Here is a 19,109-nt window from a genome sequence, read left to right on the forward strand (position 1 = left end):
TTGAGTTGCTCCCATTTCTATTGTGGAGACTCACTCTCAGCAGCGAGGGACTGGGGATTTTCCAGTTATTCGGCTCTGTGCATTCCAGGATACAAGTCAACCACATGAGCAGTGCCGATAAGCACAGCTGGAACAATGCCTCTGCTTCAGAGCTGGCTATAATAAAGGGGCAGGAGGGGGTGAGTGCATATCCCCTGCAGCCCCTGAAGGAGTGGGTGGGATCAAGTGCCATGGACAAATCTCCAGTTACCTGCCGTCGGCTGGTCAAACAGCATGAATTTATATATGAAGCCCCCACATCACACTAGAAACTAAAGGCATGTAGCTACAGCTCTTCATAGGCTCACATATCAAACTTGTTTTGTGGACAGAAATATAACCTTTAATGTGAGATTTCTTGAGATTCAGTTAACGTATGATTTGCAAATGAAAACATCTATATATGAGGAAAATGTATTAATTATAAAATATATGAACATTATTTCAGTTAAATTAATAGATTGATCATTGAAATGTGGTTGAAAATGTTAAGTGTGTATCTAATCTAGACTAAAGAAATCTTTCACTTTACAACCAAAGCTGTCCCACTCCAAACCGAGATGCCTTGGCGATGTTTTGACCCTTAAGGCACAAACACATGCAAACAGTTACATATGGACTGTGGTTGGTTGACACCAACAATTAGTCTGGCTAAAATAATATTTGGGTATAAATTAAAAGCAGAAATGAGGTGAAGTGTGAAGCCCATTCATGCTCTTGCAATAAAAGCCATTTTAATTAGTTGTCAAAGAGCAAAACTTTCCACCAATCACATCAGTCAATGTAAAATTTACTATAACGTACCTACTGGCTGAAGAAGTGCGGATCGTGGTGATTTAAGAGCATAGTGTTGGTTAATCCAGTTGTACATGTTATCAGAATGTGTAAACGTCGGAGCCAAATGTTTTATGTTGAGAAGAAAGTGTTTGCCAGCAGCCATCAGTTTAATGGGATTGGGTCAGCAGTGCCAAATATGTTTTTCTCAACTGACATAGCCATTAAAGGCTTGTGTAATGACAGGACAGTCCCAACTCAAAGTCCAGTGACAAGCTTTTTTTTTAACCAAATCACATGGTTCCTCATCAGCAGAAATGGCTGTTGTTTGCGTAAGTCAGTTATCATTTAAATTGCAGTGCATATTTCCTTCTACGCTTAATACATGGTGGAAATTTGATGTATTTTCTTCATCTTACTATGAGCACATGAACCCACTATAATATGTCAAAGTTAAAACAATGTTGGTTGTATTCCATTCAATATCGCTGCAATACTATGGTTCCCTCACTGTGGCCTTAAGGAGCAGCTCAGTTAGAAAAGGGTTATGTCTATATATTTTAAACAGACTGATGACTGCTAGGTCACTTTCAATTAAATCAGATTAGCAGAGTTACCAAATAAAACCTAAAAGATGTTTCTACCGCGGTCATTTCTTTCCTCATGAACGTTAAATGTTATACTTTTTTTTCAGGATCTTAAGTGCTAATCCAGACAATAACAAAAGGAAATTCAAAGTAATTCTATATAACAAGCTTATTAACTCAGCCGTTGGAACACGTTGTTCCATCTGCATACACTGCTGTCGACTCCATGACTAACAGGTGCACTCACTCGCACCAAATGTTGGCCCCATCTGTCATGTGGACAGGACAACTGGTGCAGAGTGTCAAAAGACCTCGTGGCCAGACGCCCTACAAGGACTTCAAGCAATAAGAGCAACGATCTCTGAGCTAGAAGTCTTCTTACAGGAAGTAAATATGTACCAATATGTTGATCACCATTTTGTTTTAAATGTTGATCAAGTGGTGAGCAGTGTCAAAATGTAAAAGCAGAAGAAAAACACGTAACACACATTTTTCTGAATATAACTATATATTGTTTTCAAAGTGTAACAGCTTACAAACTGCATTTGAAAATCAAACAGTATCCGCTGTTCATCATTTGGAGACAACGTCCCCCGATCACTGGGATTCACTGCATGGAGTGAATGAATCTACTGTATAAGACAAGGTGTGACAGCAGAGGAAGTCCCCTTCGTAGTAAACACAACTATTCATTTGACTTTAACGGGGTCGAGCGAATGGGGCAAATATTCCAACAGTATGTGTCGAACGTAATGGTACTTATGATCACTGTAGAAAATAGACCAAAAGGAAATATGATTTCTCCTGTAATAGCTGTGATTGAGTAAGAAGATATAGAGTAGACAGTGCAGGGCTGCTCGTGTGTGTCGGCGCTGGAAGACCGCAGCATGCCGCCTGCGGTCTGTGGACTGATTGGCTGATGGTTTCCATGGGGACAAATGCACCGGCTAGCGCATTCGCATGTGCAAGCTGTGCTTGGGTCCATCCACTCGCTCCAACTTCTCAAAGTGTTTCCTAGCATTACGGATATTGATGAGAGTGGCTGCAGATGCTGAAAAAAAAAAAAAAACAGGAGACACGGATTTGTATTATGCCGATTTGGTTTCTAAACTCAAGAAATGTTAATCGCCACTACTCACGAATGGAGGGGTCCGACATGATGACCATGACATATGTGTTGGAGGTGAAGACGTCAATGAAGGCCGCAAAGTTGGAGTTCCTCACTTCCATGCTTTGGAAAGAGGCTGCGAGTTTACTGGAATACGAAATAAATAAATAAATCAGAAACACCATAAAGCGTTAGTGGGTGACGGCGATGTTTCTGCAGAGGGAACTCACCTACAGCTGAGTTTGAACTGTTTGATAATGTTACTGATCTTCTCGAACCGGTGAGCATCGCGCTGCTCTTTGCACTGATAGTGGGAGATCACCTGTATTTACAAAACATGGTGAAACAAATATATACACTTTCATTACTGGATCCAGATTTCCTGCCCAGACCCCAGACCCCAGACGGGGTTGCCCTCACCAGGAAGGTGGCTCGCTCAAACAGAAGGACTTCGTCTGCCTCTATGATCTGCGCAAAGTTTCTCAGGTTGGTTTCCAGCTGCTGGACGTTCGGGATGAGCTGGTACACTATGCTAGACCAGGCCTGCAAAGACATTTTTAAATGTTTCTTAGGGTGTCAATTTCATCACCAGACATCCAAGAGGTCAAATGTCCCAACCTTATACAGGGTCTCGTCCCAGATTGATGTCCTGAAGCAAGTGCAAGCCAGAGGTCTGGACAGTCTCTTCAGATCTTCTTCACGCTCCTTGAAGATCTGTTGAAACAGTTATGACGGTCACATGATCAGGCCCATTAATTCATCAATAACAAATATGCCATCCAGGGTGGGGGAGGGGAAATACAAGCCCTTTTTCCATAAAGTACATAAAGTTGTACTATTACAGATATGATGAGTTGCCGTTGTAGTCAATCTTACCTAAACTATTGAAAAATGTCAGGATTTAAAATAGAGAAATTTGTCTTTAAAAAAAAAAAAAAAAAAAGAAGTAGAAATGGCATTCATAAATTGAAAGGGGTTCTAATGGAGAATGATTATTAATACTGGTAGCTTAATTGATATTGTTTATTTTGTGTTTTACTATCACCTCAGGTTTCATTGTTGTTCAGTAGCTTATCTTATTTTAAATATATAATAATAGAAGTCATATTGTTCATTTAGCCATTCTTAAGTATTATGTTCTTATTTAAACAAGACTATTTATTAGAGCCGAGTGATAAATTGTCAAATTATTGCTACAATTGTTCTCTAAAATAAAATATTACAATATGGTTGACGGTCATCTTATTTTCATACCGTCTTATGATTGTCAATTTTAATAAAAATCACAGCCACAAAGTTTTACCACACAAAAGCCAAAAAAATGTGCCAAAGAAAGCCGTTTGTGGTGAGTCTGTGAACATGGCTGTCAAGTGCTTGTTTAAGGGCTTCAGTTAAATCGACAAACAGGTGCAGAGGAGAGCGGAAGACAACTCTCCAAACTGTTAACTCACCAAATCCCTCTGGTCTTCCTGCACCAGATCCATTTTGTGAACGAGGCAGAACACTTTGGCGTCGGGGGAGTTCTGCAGGATGGCCTCCAGACACGACTGGTAGTAGTGCATGTCTTTCTCCAGCTCGCGGCTCTCAACATCGAATATATAAATGAGTACCTCTACATTTCTAAAAATGTTGTCCCTCTGGCTGGTGAAGTAGTTCTCCATGAACGTGTCCTGTCTGTTGGGTAAAGGAAGCACAGAGCAACGTTTCACAGAGGATTTACAGATTGAAGTTGGTCCAAAAAGTTGCAAATAACAAAAAAATGTACTTTACCCTCCACAGTCCCACAGGTTTAGAACCAGATTGCCAAGAAACCGTACATGGGAGTGCTCCACGTCAACTGCATTTAACAAAAGATGTAAATATCGTGTTATCGACGATATCAACAGGAATATGGGGCATCATGCGGCACCGTGTTAGTTTAAAGCACTCTTACTTGTAGCTCCAAGGCGCCGTGTGTCTCGAGCTATGTAATTAGCAAAGATGATTGATCTCATACTGGTCTTTCCAGACCCACTTTTTCCCATCAGTAACACCTGAAAGCACAAAAGCAACAGATTCAGTCATCACTGAAGATGAAGTCTCGTCTCTCCTCTCCAGCGGTGGAAGAAATATCTAGAATCTTCACTCAACAAAAAAAATAAAAGCAGTATCACAATATTAAAACACTTCGTAGGACGTAAAAGTCCTACATTTATACTTCAACTTTTATACATAAACCTTGCAGGTAACATCATGCACTTGAAATATGAAACGCAAAAGGTACTCATTATGCAACAGAACAGTCAAGCTAGTCAAATCAGCTGATTTCAATTTCTGTTGAGTAGTTTGATACCCGATAATGCCTCATATTCTATTAACTGTGTGTTTGGTACATTTTATGTGTCATTTATTAATTACATTGTTCACTGATAGTTTCTGTAAGATTGTATCCGATTACACTATGACCTGAAATGTTTCAACAGGTTCTGCCAGGAACATTATTTTGAGAGAGAAACACTAAATCTCATCATTCATTTTAGAATCAGACTTAAAAATGTCTGTGAATAAGTGTGTGACGATGTCAGAGAATAGTGGAAGGATATTTTTTGCTGGAAGTGCATCATAGAAGTGGGAACTTTCCTACAGTGTTGGTACAACTGGAGACTTCTTACTCATGTGTATTTTGGGACAACTCATAAAATAGCAAACACGACATATCAAGATGTGATTATACATCATTGGGAGCCATTTCAAGGCATTGGAAACCAGCTCAAGCTCAACATGAAGAAGGACCAGAGGCATGAAACGGAAGTACTCCCGTAAAGTACAACCACTACTCGACGATCAGCTGCTTCACCTTTTTCTTCATTGCTGTGCTTGACATCCCCCTCAGCAGACACGATGTCGAGTATTTCTCGGAGCTGCAAGTCAGATGACTTTAGTCAGCGTCTGCAGCAGCTCTCCTCTCCTTCGGCTGCAGCGCGCGCGCACACACACACACACGCACACACGCACACAGTTTCACCTCGCGGTCACTTCGCGACATATTACGACAAACACACAGTCACGAGCTTCTTAGACACGAACATATAAACAGTTCAACAACTTTACTTAAACTATGTTCTGTTCCGGATAAACATCTAAGCTAATGCTAAGTTAGCTAGCAGGACAAGTAGTCCAGATATAACGTTAGCTCTATGCGTGTGTGTGTGTGTTTGTTAGCTTAGCGGAGCTGAACGGCTGAGCCCTGTTCAAACTCAGCAGTGTGTCGTCTACTTACTCCCGACGGGTAGATCGGTGACTTAAAGTCCAGCAAGTTCAGACGGCCAGTTGTTCTTTGTTTTCAGGACTACAGTTGTACACATTACTTGATGGACGCAGGAGTGAAGTCAAGATCAGCTGCTTCCTGTTTACGCCAAAGTCACATGATGGGCTACTGGGGGTTTATGCCCAGGACTTTGTCTTACGGACAGATTTGTGCTCCATTACCAGATCATGTTCGCCACCGAGGCCACACACACAATAAATATTGAGGTTATATATATTTTAAATCAAGGTTATGAAAGTAGACACAGTTAGAGTATTTTGGAAGCATAACGATAAAATTGCCTAACAGGCAATACACAGGGATAATTATCCCCTCGCCTTCTTCTCCTTTAATTGCGTCAAAATAGGTTTAGTACTATTAGTACATTTAGTGCAAGATTGAATAAGGGAAACACATTTTTTTAATGCATATTTGCTATGTATACTGTATTTGCTACTACCAAGTGTGAAACATTTTTTCATAAGGAACTATTCAAGGCATTTGAAAGGGCTGCATTCACATCTGTGTAAATCTGAATGTTTTATGTACACACTTTGGTCTTTGGGTCACTTTTAGCTCATTGGCACAAAATAACGTGTAGTATAGCATATTAACAATCCAAATTAACAGATAAATAAACAGATTTATCATGTTTAGCCGAATGTTTTCATCTAGATTCTTGTGTTGTGGTTGGCAGTACATTTAAGAATGAGTTTAATGTAACTCAAGTAAATAATAAATACTGGACTTTATACTTAACATCAGACATATTTTTTCGAACTTATGCTCTAACAAGGTAATTACAATAAGACTTGAGATGTTAAATTGTAAATAATATGTAGGAAGTAATCCGTTTATTTCTGCATGCAGTTCAAATATGAACCGTTGGGTCAACTTTTGATTTGGAATAGCACGCACGCACACACACACACACACACACACACACACACACACACACACACAACATTTTTAGATCATGTGAGAAGAAAGTGGTCCTTCTTGGGGTTGCTGGCTGCTAATTTTTTTGTTTTCACTCCATGCTTGATTATCTGCTTGTAAGCTATGTGTTGTCTTAGTGGACAATAAACACATTTTGATTTGTGTTCAAGGGTGCACAGCATATTATTTTCATTATATATTATCACATTATACAATGTTGCCTTGTCACTGGCATAAGAGTCCTCAAGACATCCCGACCAGGAAACCGAAAGAAAGTGGAGGAAGAAGAAAACAACCACAACGCCAGCAAGGCTGAGATCCTCTGTGTGGCACTGGCACCGCAGTGGCACGCCTGTGGCAGGCGTCAGTACGGTCTCTTCTCGGTAGTGGCAAGACCACCAGATGGCTTTCTCTTGCGCTGGTTGAGCATCCTCAACGGTTTATTCTGTAGACAGACATATAACATGGCCTGTTGGTGTCTGATCCAACAAGCGGACTGCATTTTGCAAAGAATCCAAGTGAACAGCAGCTGTAGCTGAGGTTGAGTCCAGAAATGGTCCTGCGGTGAAGTTGTTAACAGAGACTGAACACATGCAAAGAATCAAACACACACTGGTAGAACAGACCCCCCACACACTCGATTACGTATTTCCGGTTCAACCTTTGTACTGACACACATAGACACACACGCACACACACACACACACACGGGTGAAGAAAAAGGAGAAGACAGCAATGCAATAAAAACGTCGATGCATGTAGAGGGGTTTTCCACATCAATAAAAAGACAATAGAAGAAATTATGAGATTAATTGGGAAAGAGACTGATTGATGGTGATGATTAAAGCAGTGGACCTGCCTATTAATTCTGAAAAAACAATGATACTTGCCGCTTGCCACTGTCAGTAATCGCACGCGCTGTTGTCTCTCCACAACGCCGTGGTAAAGGTGTGTTACAGTTCCCGACAATGGACACTAGATGGCGGTAAATAGTCATGACGTCACGTCCGGGCGAGCCTCCTAGCTTTTGTCAGCGCAATCTGCGTTCACTTGGCATTTCATTTCACATTTTTACTTAATGTACTTAGTACTTTATTTGTACTGTCCTTAAACAGACATGTTGCCCTCAATACCAAGACTCAATACGTACTTCAATAACCAAAACCTTCCCAACTGTCACTGCTTCAGTTGAAGAGAAGCCAAATGGGTCTTTCTCACACAGATATTGCTGTAATAGAGCCCGAGGTGATTTCACTGACCTCATCTGCATGCAATGGAGGAGAACATTTAAATAAGGACTTCCTCTTGAAGAGAGCTATGATTACCAAGAGGGACAGAGCAGCAACAGACAAAAGGGAAAAGACAGAGAGCAGCTGATTTGGACCACTTGTCTTCTTTGAGTTGATGAGCAAATGAGAGAAACAATGACATGGCCAGAAATAATACAAAGCAAAGAGAGCCACTTTACACACACCTGAAATACTTGGTGTCCTCTTTTGTATGATGGTATTACACATTTATATAACGGGACTTTTCTTCTTTTTTTTTTGCACTGAATTTCCTACTAATTATTTTTATTCTAAGACTTTATATATTTCTGGCTCTTTGGGGGTTATTCATTAGATGGCATACATTTTCTACAAATATCGGCACCTACATAATGTTGATAAATGAGACCCTTTGTCTCCTCTTTCGCCGACAGCTGGATGAGACAAAGCCTCAACATAAAACCACACTGCAATGTATGCCATGGATATCGTATATAAACACACATGACTTTGTTTTGCAGTGAATTATCAAAATGGATATTTCACAACAGATGGAATAAAAATGTGTATGTTATAAGTAAAAGGCAGAGAGATAAAAGTATTATAAAATTTTATTATTTACTTACAGTATGTAGTCTCCATACTGTAACCCCTTCCCAAATGATCAGTGAATATGCTTAAGATGAGCAGACAAACACACGGGCTAATAGTCCGGTATCTTCTTGAAATATTCCTCAGAAATAAAATACAACAAATCTAAACAAGGAGTCAGTTCAACAGTAACCGGGAAGTCTTTCACACTCTGAAATCAAGAGAAAAAGCAGATTTGTTTTCTGCAATCATGCACGTATTAAGATAACATGTAATTCTAAACTCAAGCTTATTCACCATAATGATATGTTGTTGTATGAATAACATAACTGCCACGCTCTATATATATTTAACAAAATGTATGAAGTTCTTAAGTATACATATCAAACAAAATAAAGTTACATTAGAGCTTATTCATATGTAAATATGTATATTTAAGAAATAAATACATTTTCAATAACCAGAATCTCAGTTAGTTTACGAAATCCAAAGGTTATTATTAATAATACACAACCGACGAGGGCTAGTATCCGCGGGACAAAACAATGATACAGTAGCTCCTCTACAAAGAGACACGAGATGTAAAGAGGAGAAAATACACAATGTCAATAAAAGCTGTGTGGGAGTAATATTCAGGACGGTGCCAGTCCAATGCAGCTGTCCTTCACATCTGGTCTCGGAGTTTGGCGAGCCTTTGAGACAGTTCATCCTTTGGAGAAGAAAGAGCAGAGCATCAGTGAGCAAGATGAAGATGAGAGAAGAATCAGGGTTATTTTGATTTGAAGGTCATTGTTTGACCAATACATTTCTTTTTCACTCAGTCTACATGTTAAACCCTTAATTTACACTGCTACAAGCTATCCGGTTTATGATCTTTTGTATGTATATTTAAGGTGTATCTTTGCCAGATGTAGAACAATTTTAACATCAAGTATGCACGTGTACCTGCTCTGCAGAGGCCACGCTGGTACCCACTGATCCCGTCTGTCCCTGAGGGAGCTCCATATTCAGGTCCAATCTAGACATGACGCGCACACACACCAACATTCAAACCTCATTATTAGATTACAAACAAAATGGGTTTGCTCACATTACACTGAATAACACCGTCAGAAACATTCTTGTCAATGTCTATCAATTTTGTTTCAATAACATGCTCTATTTAGACTTCAGTCTCAGACAGCACACCATACACCTGTGTATGCGATCGCACATCATTTCACAAAGAATGAAGACGGTTACCCTGCTTCATCAGCCAGTTCGTGCATCAATGAGTCCACTTGATTCTGAAAACACACATGAGATTTACAGTGAAGGTGTTTGTCTTTATAAAAAAACCGACAACAAGAAAGCATGTAAGAGTAGAGGAGAGAAACATACCTGTGGTGTTGTGAGTGTTGTTGTGCTGCTCATGGTGTCCTCCATGTGGGCCGTCTGAACATCCAGAGTTTCAAATTGGCGCTCAAATCTTTCCATGAGACCGGAAATCTGAAAAAAAAGGGATTGAGACATTCTTTTATAATTATGAGGAGTTTTTTCTTTACCGACTACTGTGACAACTACATTCTATTGGCTAAAAAGAAATATGGAAGAGAATATTTGTTTTTGTGTAAATGACTCTACCTTTTCCAGATTCATAGACTTCAGAGTGGCATCCATGCCTTTCACCACTCCAGCCATAGACTTTGTGACCTGAAAAAATAAAACACCGTCACTAGAAATGACAACATACACACGTTCTCAAGTCTGAAATGAAACTCTTCAGCCCGTCACTGATCCTCAAGTCTCACGGCAGTATGCAGTGACCCAGTATTCAACATACCTGGTTCATTGTAACTGCAGTTTGGACCCTCGCTGCCACGGCATCTATCCGAGCACTCATCCTCAAGAAGTTCACAGACTGGTTCTTCTGTCGGATGGCGTTCTCCGCATGGATCCTTGCCACTTCCATATTCCCCTTCTGGATGGCCTAGAGACAGTAAAAATAAATAAATAAGGCGGTACAGTAAAATCTAGCCTTTGGTTATCTTGATTAGCGGCCTCTGAGGGACACTTACTTTCTTAATTTTAGCCTTCTCTACTTTTTCCTCTTTGTCACATTTCTTGGAATTTCTTTGGAGTTCTTTGGCGGCGAACTTTAAATTGAAGAGCTGTTCTGGGACATGAGGTTAAGGAGACACAAAGTCCAAACAAACACAACAAACAGGTTGATAACGAAAAATGGCTTTAAGCTTCTGAATGTGTGATGTAGTTATCTCAACTTAGATTCTGCTAATAATTGTTGGATCAGCAATACAACATCCGGCATTCAGTCTGACATTTAATAATAAACATAATTGGAAAAACGGTACTCTTGACTGAGTAGACGTGCAGTGACACATACAGGTATGTAGCGTTAACTGGTGTTGTCCTGTGAATGTATTAATATGTTATTAAATCAAAGACAGTCAAACACGATGACATATTAGATCAAGTCGAAGCTTGGCTATTTACTTCTGTATTCGTGGGGTTAAGTGACACTCCGACTACATGGTTGAATTGTATATCAACTGACGGTTGTTGTATTTCCAGCCATTTGTCTCGAAGCTTCCGAGGCCTTCGGCCCAGCTCTGTCCCATTTCACGACGTCTGTAAATAACGAGGACATGTTCAGGTCGTTCAGTAAGCCAACGTTTGTGTTTCGGGCCAACACCTCCCGTGTTCACGGTGTTCCGGGTGTCAGGGACAGAACTCACCGGCCTCGTCATGTTGTTGTGCTCGGTCTCGCCCCCCCCCTCCGTATTGACGCTACACACTCTGACGTCCCACCGCAGCGTTAAAAGGATACTTTCCATTGCCGGCATCTTGACGCCACTTATCTCGAGTCCAACAGTTACGCGATGAAATAATGGCGGCCAGTCGGCGAAAGAAAAGCTCAAACTTGTCAGTGAAACTTCAGCCCGTCGGGTTTCGGTCTTCTTCCGTTCGCTTTCTTCCGTACTTCCTGATGTCTTACCAAAATATGAACGACGTCAGCGTCACGTGGTGGCGGTATTCCGTCTGACGTCACGAGGGAGCTGCCTCCCCCCTCATCCCCCCTCCTTCCTCGCAAAATGTGAATGAAATAGAAGAAGAAAAACAGAAACAACAACAACAACAACCGTTAACATTGACACGTGAGCCGTTTGTTGTTTCGTGGTGTTATTTGGTCATTTGATATGATGAAAGTGTCATGGCGTTGAAGCAGCGCGGCAGTGGGCGGTGAACTGACTGATGATTAGATGTATGGAGTGGATCAGGCGGGGAGAGAGGATGACTCACCCCGCCTGGTGTGATGCTCAACCCCGCAACAGCACGCCGCTCGCTCCGCCTGACACGTCGCTGTTCTCCGCCAGTGCGAAGTCAAACTTTATCAACGTGTTCGTGTCACTTCGCCCGGCCCCGCGGCGGCCTGCCCCCCCGTCGGGTTGAAACTTGAGCGGTTGTCGTGCAGACGCGGAGACCGAGCGTCGTGATTTACCGTACATTTCGTGACGCCTGATTGCCATGGAAACAGTGCTTCTGCCGTGTTAACTTCAGCATCCAATCTTTCTGACGGGGTCGGGAAACCTGTTGGATACCTCACCGTTTCTTTCGCTTTTCTTGTGTTGCTGCCATTGGCTTCACTTTACATTTCATTTTGACCGCAACACAGGTGAGTTGTTTAAACTGTGCGGCTGTTGCATGATTGTGTCTTTGCGTGGACAAACGCAGTTCATGTTATTATGCTCCTCCAGTGTATTGCCCCAGATATGAGCCTGTTGAACTTGAGACCTCCGTCTATGTCTTTCAGCGAGGATAAATGCACCATAGAATACAGACGATGAGCTCATTTTCAGTGATGTGTTGATTTAGTTAGTTGATTAATGGGTACTATTTGAGTTTATACATCAAAGAACAAAAAGTGGCCTGCATGGGCAAAATATTGTTGGTCATGGAAGTGTTTGACATGTCCATAAATGTATGTGTGCCCTCCAGATCAATCTATAGGTAGAATAATAGTCTTTAAAAGGCTGTAATCCATTCACCCGGCTGACTATGCACAGCACCCCTGAAGTGGTGCATTTTGTATCGTTGTTGGCGCACAGGGAGATAATCCAGGAGAGCCAACGAGTGATGTTTCATTCAGGGGCTGTATGACTCATATAGTCTTATTTATAAAGAGGCCAAGTGGTAGAGGAGCAGTGCTGCTGCAGGACCGGGGCTGATGTAACCCCTGAGATTCACTAGAGGCTGCTGTGTGTCGTGCTTCCCTGTGTCCTCACTGCCCCGGCCTTCATTTACCCCGATGACCCCCTCAAACTAACATAGGCTGAGGATGTTCACACACTCTGCAATCAACAGCTGAGTTCATACTGTGTAAGTCATAAGACCAGGCAGGCAGCTTGAAAACTGGCACCGTTTGCAAAATATTCATATTAAGCTCTGGCTTAATCATGAATATAAAGTATTAAATGCTACAGTTATGATCTCCTATATCTGTATTCAAACTTTATTTGTTTTAAATGCAGAACATAAATAAATAAATAGGCATATAATCCGGTGGTTGAACCATAGGCCACTTAATGATTTGTATGAATAGTGATGTGCTTATTCCTGCTGTTATAATGTGACAATATTGTATTCGTACAAGGGAAAAGGGAAAAGGCTACGTCATCGTTGATGTACACTGACTCACTCACTTCTGAGGCAAATATTCAGCCCATAGCCAGAAGGCTTTAAAGAACCTTCTTACCGTCTACCTTCATGACAATATTAGAGTTAATAAGGATCCTCATGGTGTTTTGAAAGATGAACGCTCTCATCATCTCTTTTACTTCATGCAATGAAAAATACAATAATTCTTATAAAGTGCTTTTTATTATCTACTTTAATTTTATTATTTCTTAAAAGGAGATCTGGTTTATTTTAGTGAGGGAATTAATTTATCTTATTACATCTTTGCCACTGGTCTTTGCCCCTATATTTCCTTTACTGCTGCTCCATCTGTACTTTAAATATCACTTAATATTATTATTTTCATAATTCTTTTTTAAACATCTTTAAATGTCTTTACTTAATCAGAAATTCATTCCAGATGTGTGCCAAAAGTATTATGTAGAAATTAGAAATTATCGTCCATCTATGTTATATATTGTTCGGTTATCTTTTATTAATTATTCCTACTATGTTTATCTATTTTCTGCATTAAAAAAAATGAAAACAGATATAGGAGAGCATAACTGTAGCATTTAATACTTTATATTCATATTAAGCCAGAGCTTAATATGAATATTTTGCAAACTGTGTCAGTTTTCAAGCTGCCTGCCTGGTCTTGTGATGTACACAGCACAAACTATTTGCATGTCACAGACAAACCTGTCGCTTGTTGTATTACCTCATGCAAATACACAGAGAAGTTCAACATGGGAAACTCATATTCGTTACAGTGCATCACTATAGCTTATATTCAATCACTCACCTGGTGGTATTATCACTCAGTGCTCAGTCGCTTTGAGTATGTTACTCCCATTTTTGCTATATGTTGAAGAAAAACTGGCTCTTGATCCGGATCTGTGAAGGCCTAGACTTTCAAATGATCAAATGAGGATGGATGCATGTAAGCAAGGTGCTGGGATGATACAGTTAAGTCTTTCTGTGTACTTTCCATGCATTGCCTTTTGAAAAGGGCTTTAAAAAAAAATATTAATACTCTGTTGTCCTGCTTCAGTCGTCCACCGGCCATGATTCCTCACATGAACCACAATGTGATATGTAAGACCTATGTTTCGCAGGTGAGGATGATGGAGCTTCAAGCGGAGAAGAGGTTCCACAACTTGACCCTCGAGCAAATCCAAGCTCTGGACCAGGTCTTGACTGAGGTAATCCCCATCCACGGACGAGGGAATTTCCCCACACTGCAGGTGAGAGCGAAAGACATCATTCGCGTGGTGAAGGATCGGCTGATCGAAAGAGACATCCAGGTGAAAGATATACGGCTGAATGGCGCGACTGCCAGCCACGTCCTGGTGAGAGATAACCGCATGGGCTATCGAGACCTAGACATCATCTTTGGAGTGGAGCTGCCCCGGCAGGAGGACCTGCAGGTGATAAAGGAGGTGGTGCTGGGCAGCCTACGTGACCTCCTCCCTTGTGGAGTTAACAGACGGAAGATCACCTGCCTGACGATGAAGGAGGCCTACGTGCAAAAGATGGTGAAAGTCTTTAATGAGCACGACAGATGGAGCCTGATCTCGCTTTCTAACAACAGAGCTAACACCGTGGGGCTCCGATTCATCAGCTCCCTTCGAAGACAGTTTGAGTTCAGCGTGGACTCCTTCCAGATAATATTAGACCGTGTGCTGGAGTCTTACTGGGAGACTGAACGGAAACAGGGAGGAAAGGTGGCATTGAATGCTGGGGATTTGTCTCAAAGAGACAGTGAGGAAGAAAAGAAACCAAGCGTTCCGCGGGATGTTGAAAAAGACTCTGGCGGCCAAATTCCAAACCCGAATGAAGCAGCTTCTGTGCCTGAGAAAGGTCATCCACATACAAAGGTTCTGCATGTGGATGGAAAGGCCCAGGAGGGGTTCGAACACAAGGCCGTCGCCTTACAGCAGGAGGAAGTAGATGGCATAGAAGATGTTCATTCAGAGGAGGACATTGTGTTTGAGCTCTGTGACGGCAACGGAGAAGAGAAAGGACAGTTCCACAGGGGTTATCCTTTAGTCCCATCTCCTGAAACTTTACACACAGATGTCAGGGATCCGCTGATGACGCATGCCTGTTTAAAGCCGCAGAGCAGTGAAGAGCCGTCTGCATCACAAGCTTCCCAATCAACAGAAACCGCAGCTCCACAGGAAAACGTCCATTGTGCGGAGATGACTCAGTTCAAAGTGATCGGCAGCATTGAAAATACGTCAAGCCCACAATATTCACATCATGAATATTCCTTTCCTCCTCCAGCGAAGAAAACTTGCAGCATATCACAGGGCGTTGTACCGGACTATTGCCATTCACCAAAATTACAAAGGAAAATGTCAAGGAAGTTGATCAGTACTCCTGAGAAATGGTCTTTACTGACTGATTTATCAGATCTTACGACACAGCTGTTTCCACCAATAGACATACCCAAACCACTTCAGCCTCCTTCAGTGGACGGTGCTCACGTTCATGGCTCAAATGTTGCATCCTCCAAGCCAGAGGCCGCAGACGCCCTCACAGTTGTCTCATGCCATCCAGCCAGCACGCCTCAGGATGGGACCGTCTCCAACGAAACGGTGGAACAAACTGTGAAGCCGAAACACTCGAAGAAGCCTCCGGATTCACGAGCACAAATCCACACACGTGCAGTGCATGCTCAGCCTCAGATCAATGAGCCACCAGCAGAGCAGGCGGACACTGTCCCCAACAGGTGCGGGGCAAGCTCATGGGCCGGGGCAGAAGGGGGGCCCGCCATCACCGTGGAAGCGGAGTGCATGTACGGAGACTTTGAACAGGCGATGGACCACCTCCGCCACCGTCTCATCGCCACACACAACCCGGAGGAGATCCGGGGTGGGGGCCTGCTGAAGTACAGCGACCTGCTTGTGAGGAACTTCAGACCGGCCAGCGAGACAGAGATCAAGTCCTTGGAGCGATACATGTGCTCTCGCTTCTTCATCGACTTTCCCGATGTGAGCGAGCAGCAGCGTAAGATCGAGGCCTACTCGCAGTGCCATTTCCTTGGCAACGAGGAGACGAGCAAGTACGACTACCTGATGACCCTGCGGCGCGTGATAGACGAGAGCACGGTGTGTTTGATGGGACACGAGAGGAGACAGACGCTCAACATGATCACAGTCCTGGCTCTGAGGGTGCTGGGCGAGCAGAACGCCATCCCCAACACGGCCAACGTCACCTGTTTCTACCAGCCGGCACCGTACATGACGGAGCCAATTTACAGCAGCTACTTCATCACCCAGGCCCAGCCGCCGCTCGTCTACCACCCCTACCCGCTCCACGTCCACATGCAGACGGGCCTGGTGTAGCTCCAGTGACGTGCCCACGGGGAGGCATGTAGGCCGCTTTCAGCACGATGCTCTGCAAGCAGAGGCACAAATGGAAGTTTTAAAAACAACAAGCAACCACGGGCGCAGTGTTGTTTGATGATGCTTCGAACCCCCTCGTCCCCCTCGTCCCCCTACTGCTTATGACATGAAAGATCATTTTAAAAAAAAAATGGCCTGAAGAGGGGTCTGGAGGCAAAGCATGTCACCCTTTCAAGATGAACACTTTTGGAAAGGAAAGAAATGCCTGGAGCCCACTCACTCGAGAGCTCGGAGAGAGGATTTCATTCCAGTGGAGGGACTTTGTTTACGTCTGTTTCCGCTCGGCGATATGAGGCAGGGCTCCTTACGCTGGTCATCATCCCGTGTGAGGAGAATGTTGTAATGTGACAATTCTCTAAGGCTTGGAGATCCACTTCTCCAACATAATAACACATAATCTATGGAACACCTGTTGGCAGCAAAAGTCTGATTAATGATAACTCCTTAATGTTTCTGAGGGTTAAAACCCTCATATAGCTGTTTTGTGAATCTCTGTGGAGTAAGTTTCAGCACGTGAGTATACCTGTGTATTCACCGTATAGAAATAGGGAACCTTTTACTGAGGGCGGATATTAGACAACATGTCCTGTGGTGTGTCCATGTTACCGTAGGTTTTATATTTATGAATGTAAACAACTTATTTCAAAGGTAGAAACAAGAGATCCAAGTAGGTTCAATTAGGGACTGTATATGAAAACTATTTGGGGCGGTGAGAGAGGACCTTAGGAAAACATCTTATTCAGAGTTTCATCTTCATCATGGACTGTGTGGGTGGGGTTTAATCTGATTTGATTGGCAGTGGCCTGGCATCATGTGCAAACAACACAGCAACTCTCAACAGAGTTTAATTTAAATGTTGCTAAATGACACATGAATGACAAAAACAGTGAAACATTGGGTGGAAAAAACCCTCTCAGACTGGAAGGCAAATGTTTCCGAGGCCTTTAATGTTTTCTTTGAACATTATTATTATTATTCATGCAGCTATTAACTGCACTGCAAAGAAAAGCTGAACAATACAAAAAGGAATAATAATAATGTTGCTACAGCCCCGTAGATCAGTGGCAGATGTTTAGCTGTTATTCAACGCCAGATGCATCACAAGAATTCACCTCCTGATGGTTTTATGAAGAAAGCCTCGGCTGTCTTGTTTGTTTGGTTTCCTGCCGAAAACTCCAACCGGCGGAATAGACTTCCTGTGTGTACGACATGGTGAACGAGTGGACCGAGTGTCATCGTGCATCCAGCAGGTCGTGACTCTGTCCCTATGTGTTCACTGTGTACATGCAGAGCTACAGTACATGTAATAGGTATACATATTTATAAAAACAGACAATAAGCACATGTGAGCTGTTCAAACAATCAATTTGAGACTGAAGCATGATGTAAATGCACATATCTGTTATGAGTAACGATGGTGTTTGGTGATGACATGCTCGTGAATCTCCAACTAAATATTGAAGACGTTGAAAATACTGTGTGCAGTCGTGAAGTGATGTATCTATCTCCAGACTTTGGGTGTGTTGTGTATCGTTACAGAACTGTTTCACGAGTAGAGAAATTAAAATATTCCTGTTATGATATCTAGTTGCTCAGATTGTTGCGTTACTGTTGTAATAAATATAACACAAGCGCTCTTTGTCTGGAGTCTTCCATTTGGTCTGAGATTCACTGTCACTGGTTTAATTTCCTCAGGCTGTAGTTTCCAAACCTTATTACAGGCACCATAGGTGTGTGGTTACGCACATGCACGACATAACATGATTAAGAAAGTACAGTTTGGATCATTCATTTATTTGAATGATTACATTTGAAGTCACTTTAAAACCAAAAAGGCCATTTGGCAATTTCACAACTGTCACTCTCCTGCTGGAGAACACAGACATACTGTCAGAATATCCTGTTAGGCACGACAAGAACACTTGTTTGTAATGTTTGGGACATTTGCAAAACTATACTCTATTTAGGGAGCTGCTTATATCTGAAGGTTGATGGGTATATTTAACTTAGTTCCTGAATGCGTTACATAGAAGACTATACATGCTATTTGGGTATTCCACTGCTAATACCCAATTATCTGATGAAAAACACCAGCATCACTTGTCGGTTGCTTCATTTATGCACACGTACAGACCGTGTAATCCTAATAATGTGATTATTGGAACTAATCCCAATTAAATAGCGAACACAAAGTTCACCTGATGACCTCATTTATACTCCATAGTCATCTTTGTGTCCTCCATACCAGTCTATACACTTGACACATAGCTTTGCCCCCTTAGCACCCTTTAAAGTGACCTTTACCGCTTCATGCGTTGATCCATTTTAATTCCCATGATGCTCCAGCACCTCTGCAGTTTCTAGGTGTGGCAGAGAAGGTGCGTCACAGCTCAATCTCGTTTGTTCCTCGTCTGACTCACCCCAGCTCTC

The 19,109-nt window shown here is 42.2% G+C and overlaps 3 protein-coding genes across 5 annotated transcripts; 1 reads left to right on the forward strand and 2 right to left on the reverse strand.

The window, feature by feature from the left end:
- Positions 1-1,889: 1,889 nt before the first annotated feature.
- On the reverse strand, positions 1,890-5,917 carry rraga (Ras-related GTP binding A). 2 transcript variants are annotated; one of them, XM_034550931.1, is made up of 10 exons: positions 5,768-5,917; positions 5,345-5,461; positions 4,442-4,541; positions 4,279-4,345; positions 3,960-4,182; positions 3,127-3,222; positions 2,929-3,051; positions 2,739-2,830; positions 2,540-2,655; positions 1,890-2,451 (listed from the first exon to the last, which is right to left on the reverse strand). In XM_034550931.1, exons 2-10 carry the CDS (start codon positions 5,369-5,371, stop codon positions 2,348-2,350), a joined length of 948 nt encoding a protein of 315 aa, XP_034406822.1. In that variant the 5' UTR covers positions 5,372-5,461; positions 5,768-5,917; the 3' UTR covers positions 1,890-2,347. The 2 variants fall into 2 exon arrangements, with proteins under 2 accessions (XP_034406822.1, XP_034406823.1); XM_034550932.1 differs by having other exon boundaries at positions 5,345-5,408; positions 5,768-5,899.
- Positions 5,918-8,598: 2,681 nt separating this feature from the next.
- Positions 8,599-11,667, reverse strand: LOC117742729 (charged multivesicular body protein 1b). 2 transcript variants are annotated; one of them, XM_034550323.1, is made up of 8 exons: positions 11,420-11,667; positions 10,650-10,747; positions 10,415-10,561; positions 10,216-10,284; positions 9,973-10,080; positions 9,835-9,878; positions 9,538-9,610; positions 8,599-9,301 (listed from the first exon to the last, which is right to left on the reverse strand). In XM_034550323.1, the coding sequence occupies exons 1-8, from the start codon at positions 11,433-11,435 to the stop codon at positions 9,257-9,259; spliced, it is 600 nt and encodes a 199-aa protein (XP_034406214.1). In that variant the 5' UTR covers positions 11,436-11,667; the 3' UTR covers positions 8,599-9,256. The 2 variants fall into 2 exon arrangements, with proteins under 2 accessions (XP_034406214.1, XP_034406213.1); XM_034550322.1 differs by lacking the exon at positions 11,420-11,667 and adding an exon at positions 11,147-11,317 and having other exon boundaries at positions 9,140-9,301; positions 10,650-10,742.
- Positions 11,643-18,314, forward strand: LOC117742728. Its single transcript, XM_034550321.1, has 2 exons — positions 11,643-12,265; positions 14,385-18,314. Exon 2 carries the CDS (start codon positions 14,391-14,393, stop codon positions 16,617-16,619), a length of 2,229 nt encoding a protein of 742 aa, XP_034406212.1. The 5' UTR covers positions 11,643-12,265; positions 14,385-14,390; the 3' UTR covers positions 16,620-18,314.
- Positions 18,315-19,109: the final 795 nt, after the last annotated feature.

This window comes from Cyclopterus lumpus, chromosome 14 (genome assembly GCF_009769545.1).
Source record: "Cyclopterus lumpus isolate fCycLum1 chromosome 14, fCycLum1.pri, whole genome shotgun sequence".
Classification (NCBI taxonomy): domain Eukaryota; kingdom Metazoa; phylum Chordata; class Actinopteri; order Perciformes; family Cyclopteridae; genus Cyclopterus; species Cyclopterus lumpus.

Bases quoted from the DNA above. Each gene is read 5' to 3' on its own strand.
- rraga (XM_034550931.1), bottom strand. From the start codon at position 5,371: ATGTCAAGCACAGCAATGAAGAAAAAG. The intron at 4,542-5,344 runs GTGAAGCAGCTG...TTGTGCTTTCAG, and splicing joins GCACAGCAATGAAGAAAAAG to GTGTTACTGATGGGAAAAAG. The intron at 4,183-4,278 runs GTAAAGTACATT...TTTACCCAACAG, and splicing joins AACCTGTGGGACTGTGGAGG to ACAGGACACGTTCATGGAGA.
- LOC117742729 (XM_034550322.1), bottom strand. From the start codon at position 11,239: ATGTCCTCGTTATTTACAGACGTCGTGAAATGGGACAGAGCTGGGCCG. The intron at 10,562-10,649 runs GTAAGTGTCCCT...TACTGTCTCTAG, and splicing joins AGAAGGCTAAAATTAAGAAA to GCCATCCAGAAGGGGAATAT. The intron at 10,081-10,215 runs GTAGAGTCATTT...CTTTTTTTTCAG, and splicing joins AGTCTATGAATCTGGAAAAG to ATTTCCGGTCTCATGGAAAG.
- LOC117742728 (XM_034550321.1), top strand. From the start codon at position 14,391: ATGATGGAGCTTCAAGCGGAGAAGAGGTTCCACAACTTGACCCTCGAG.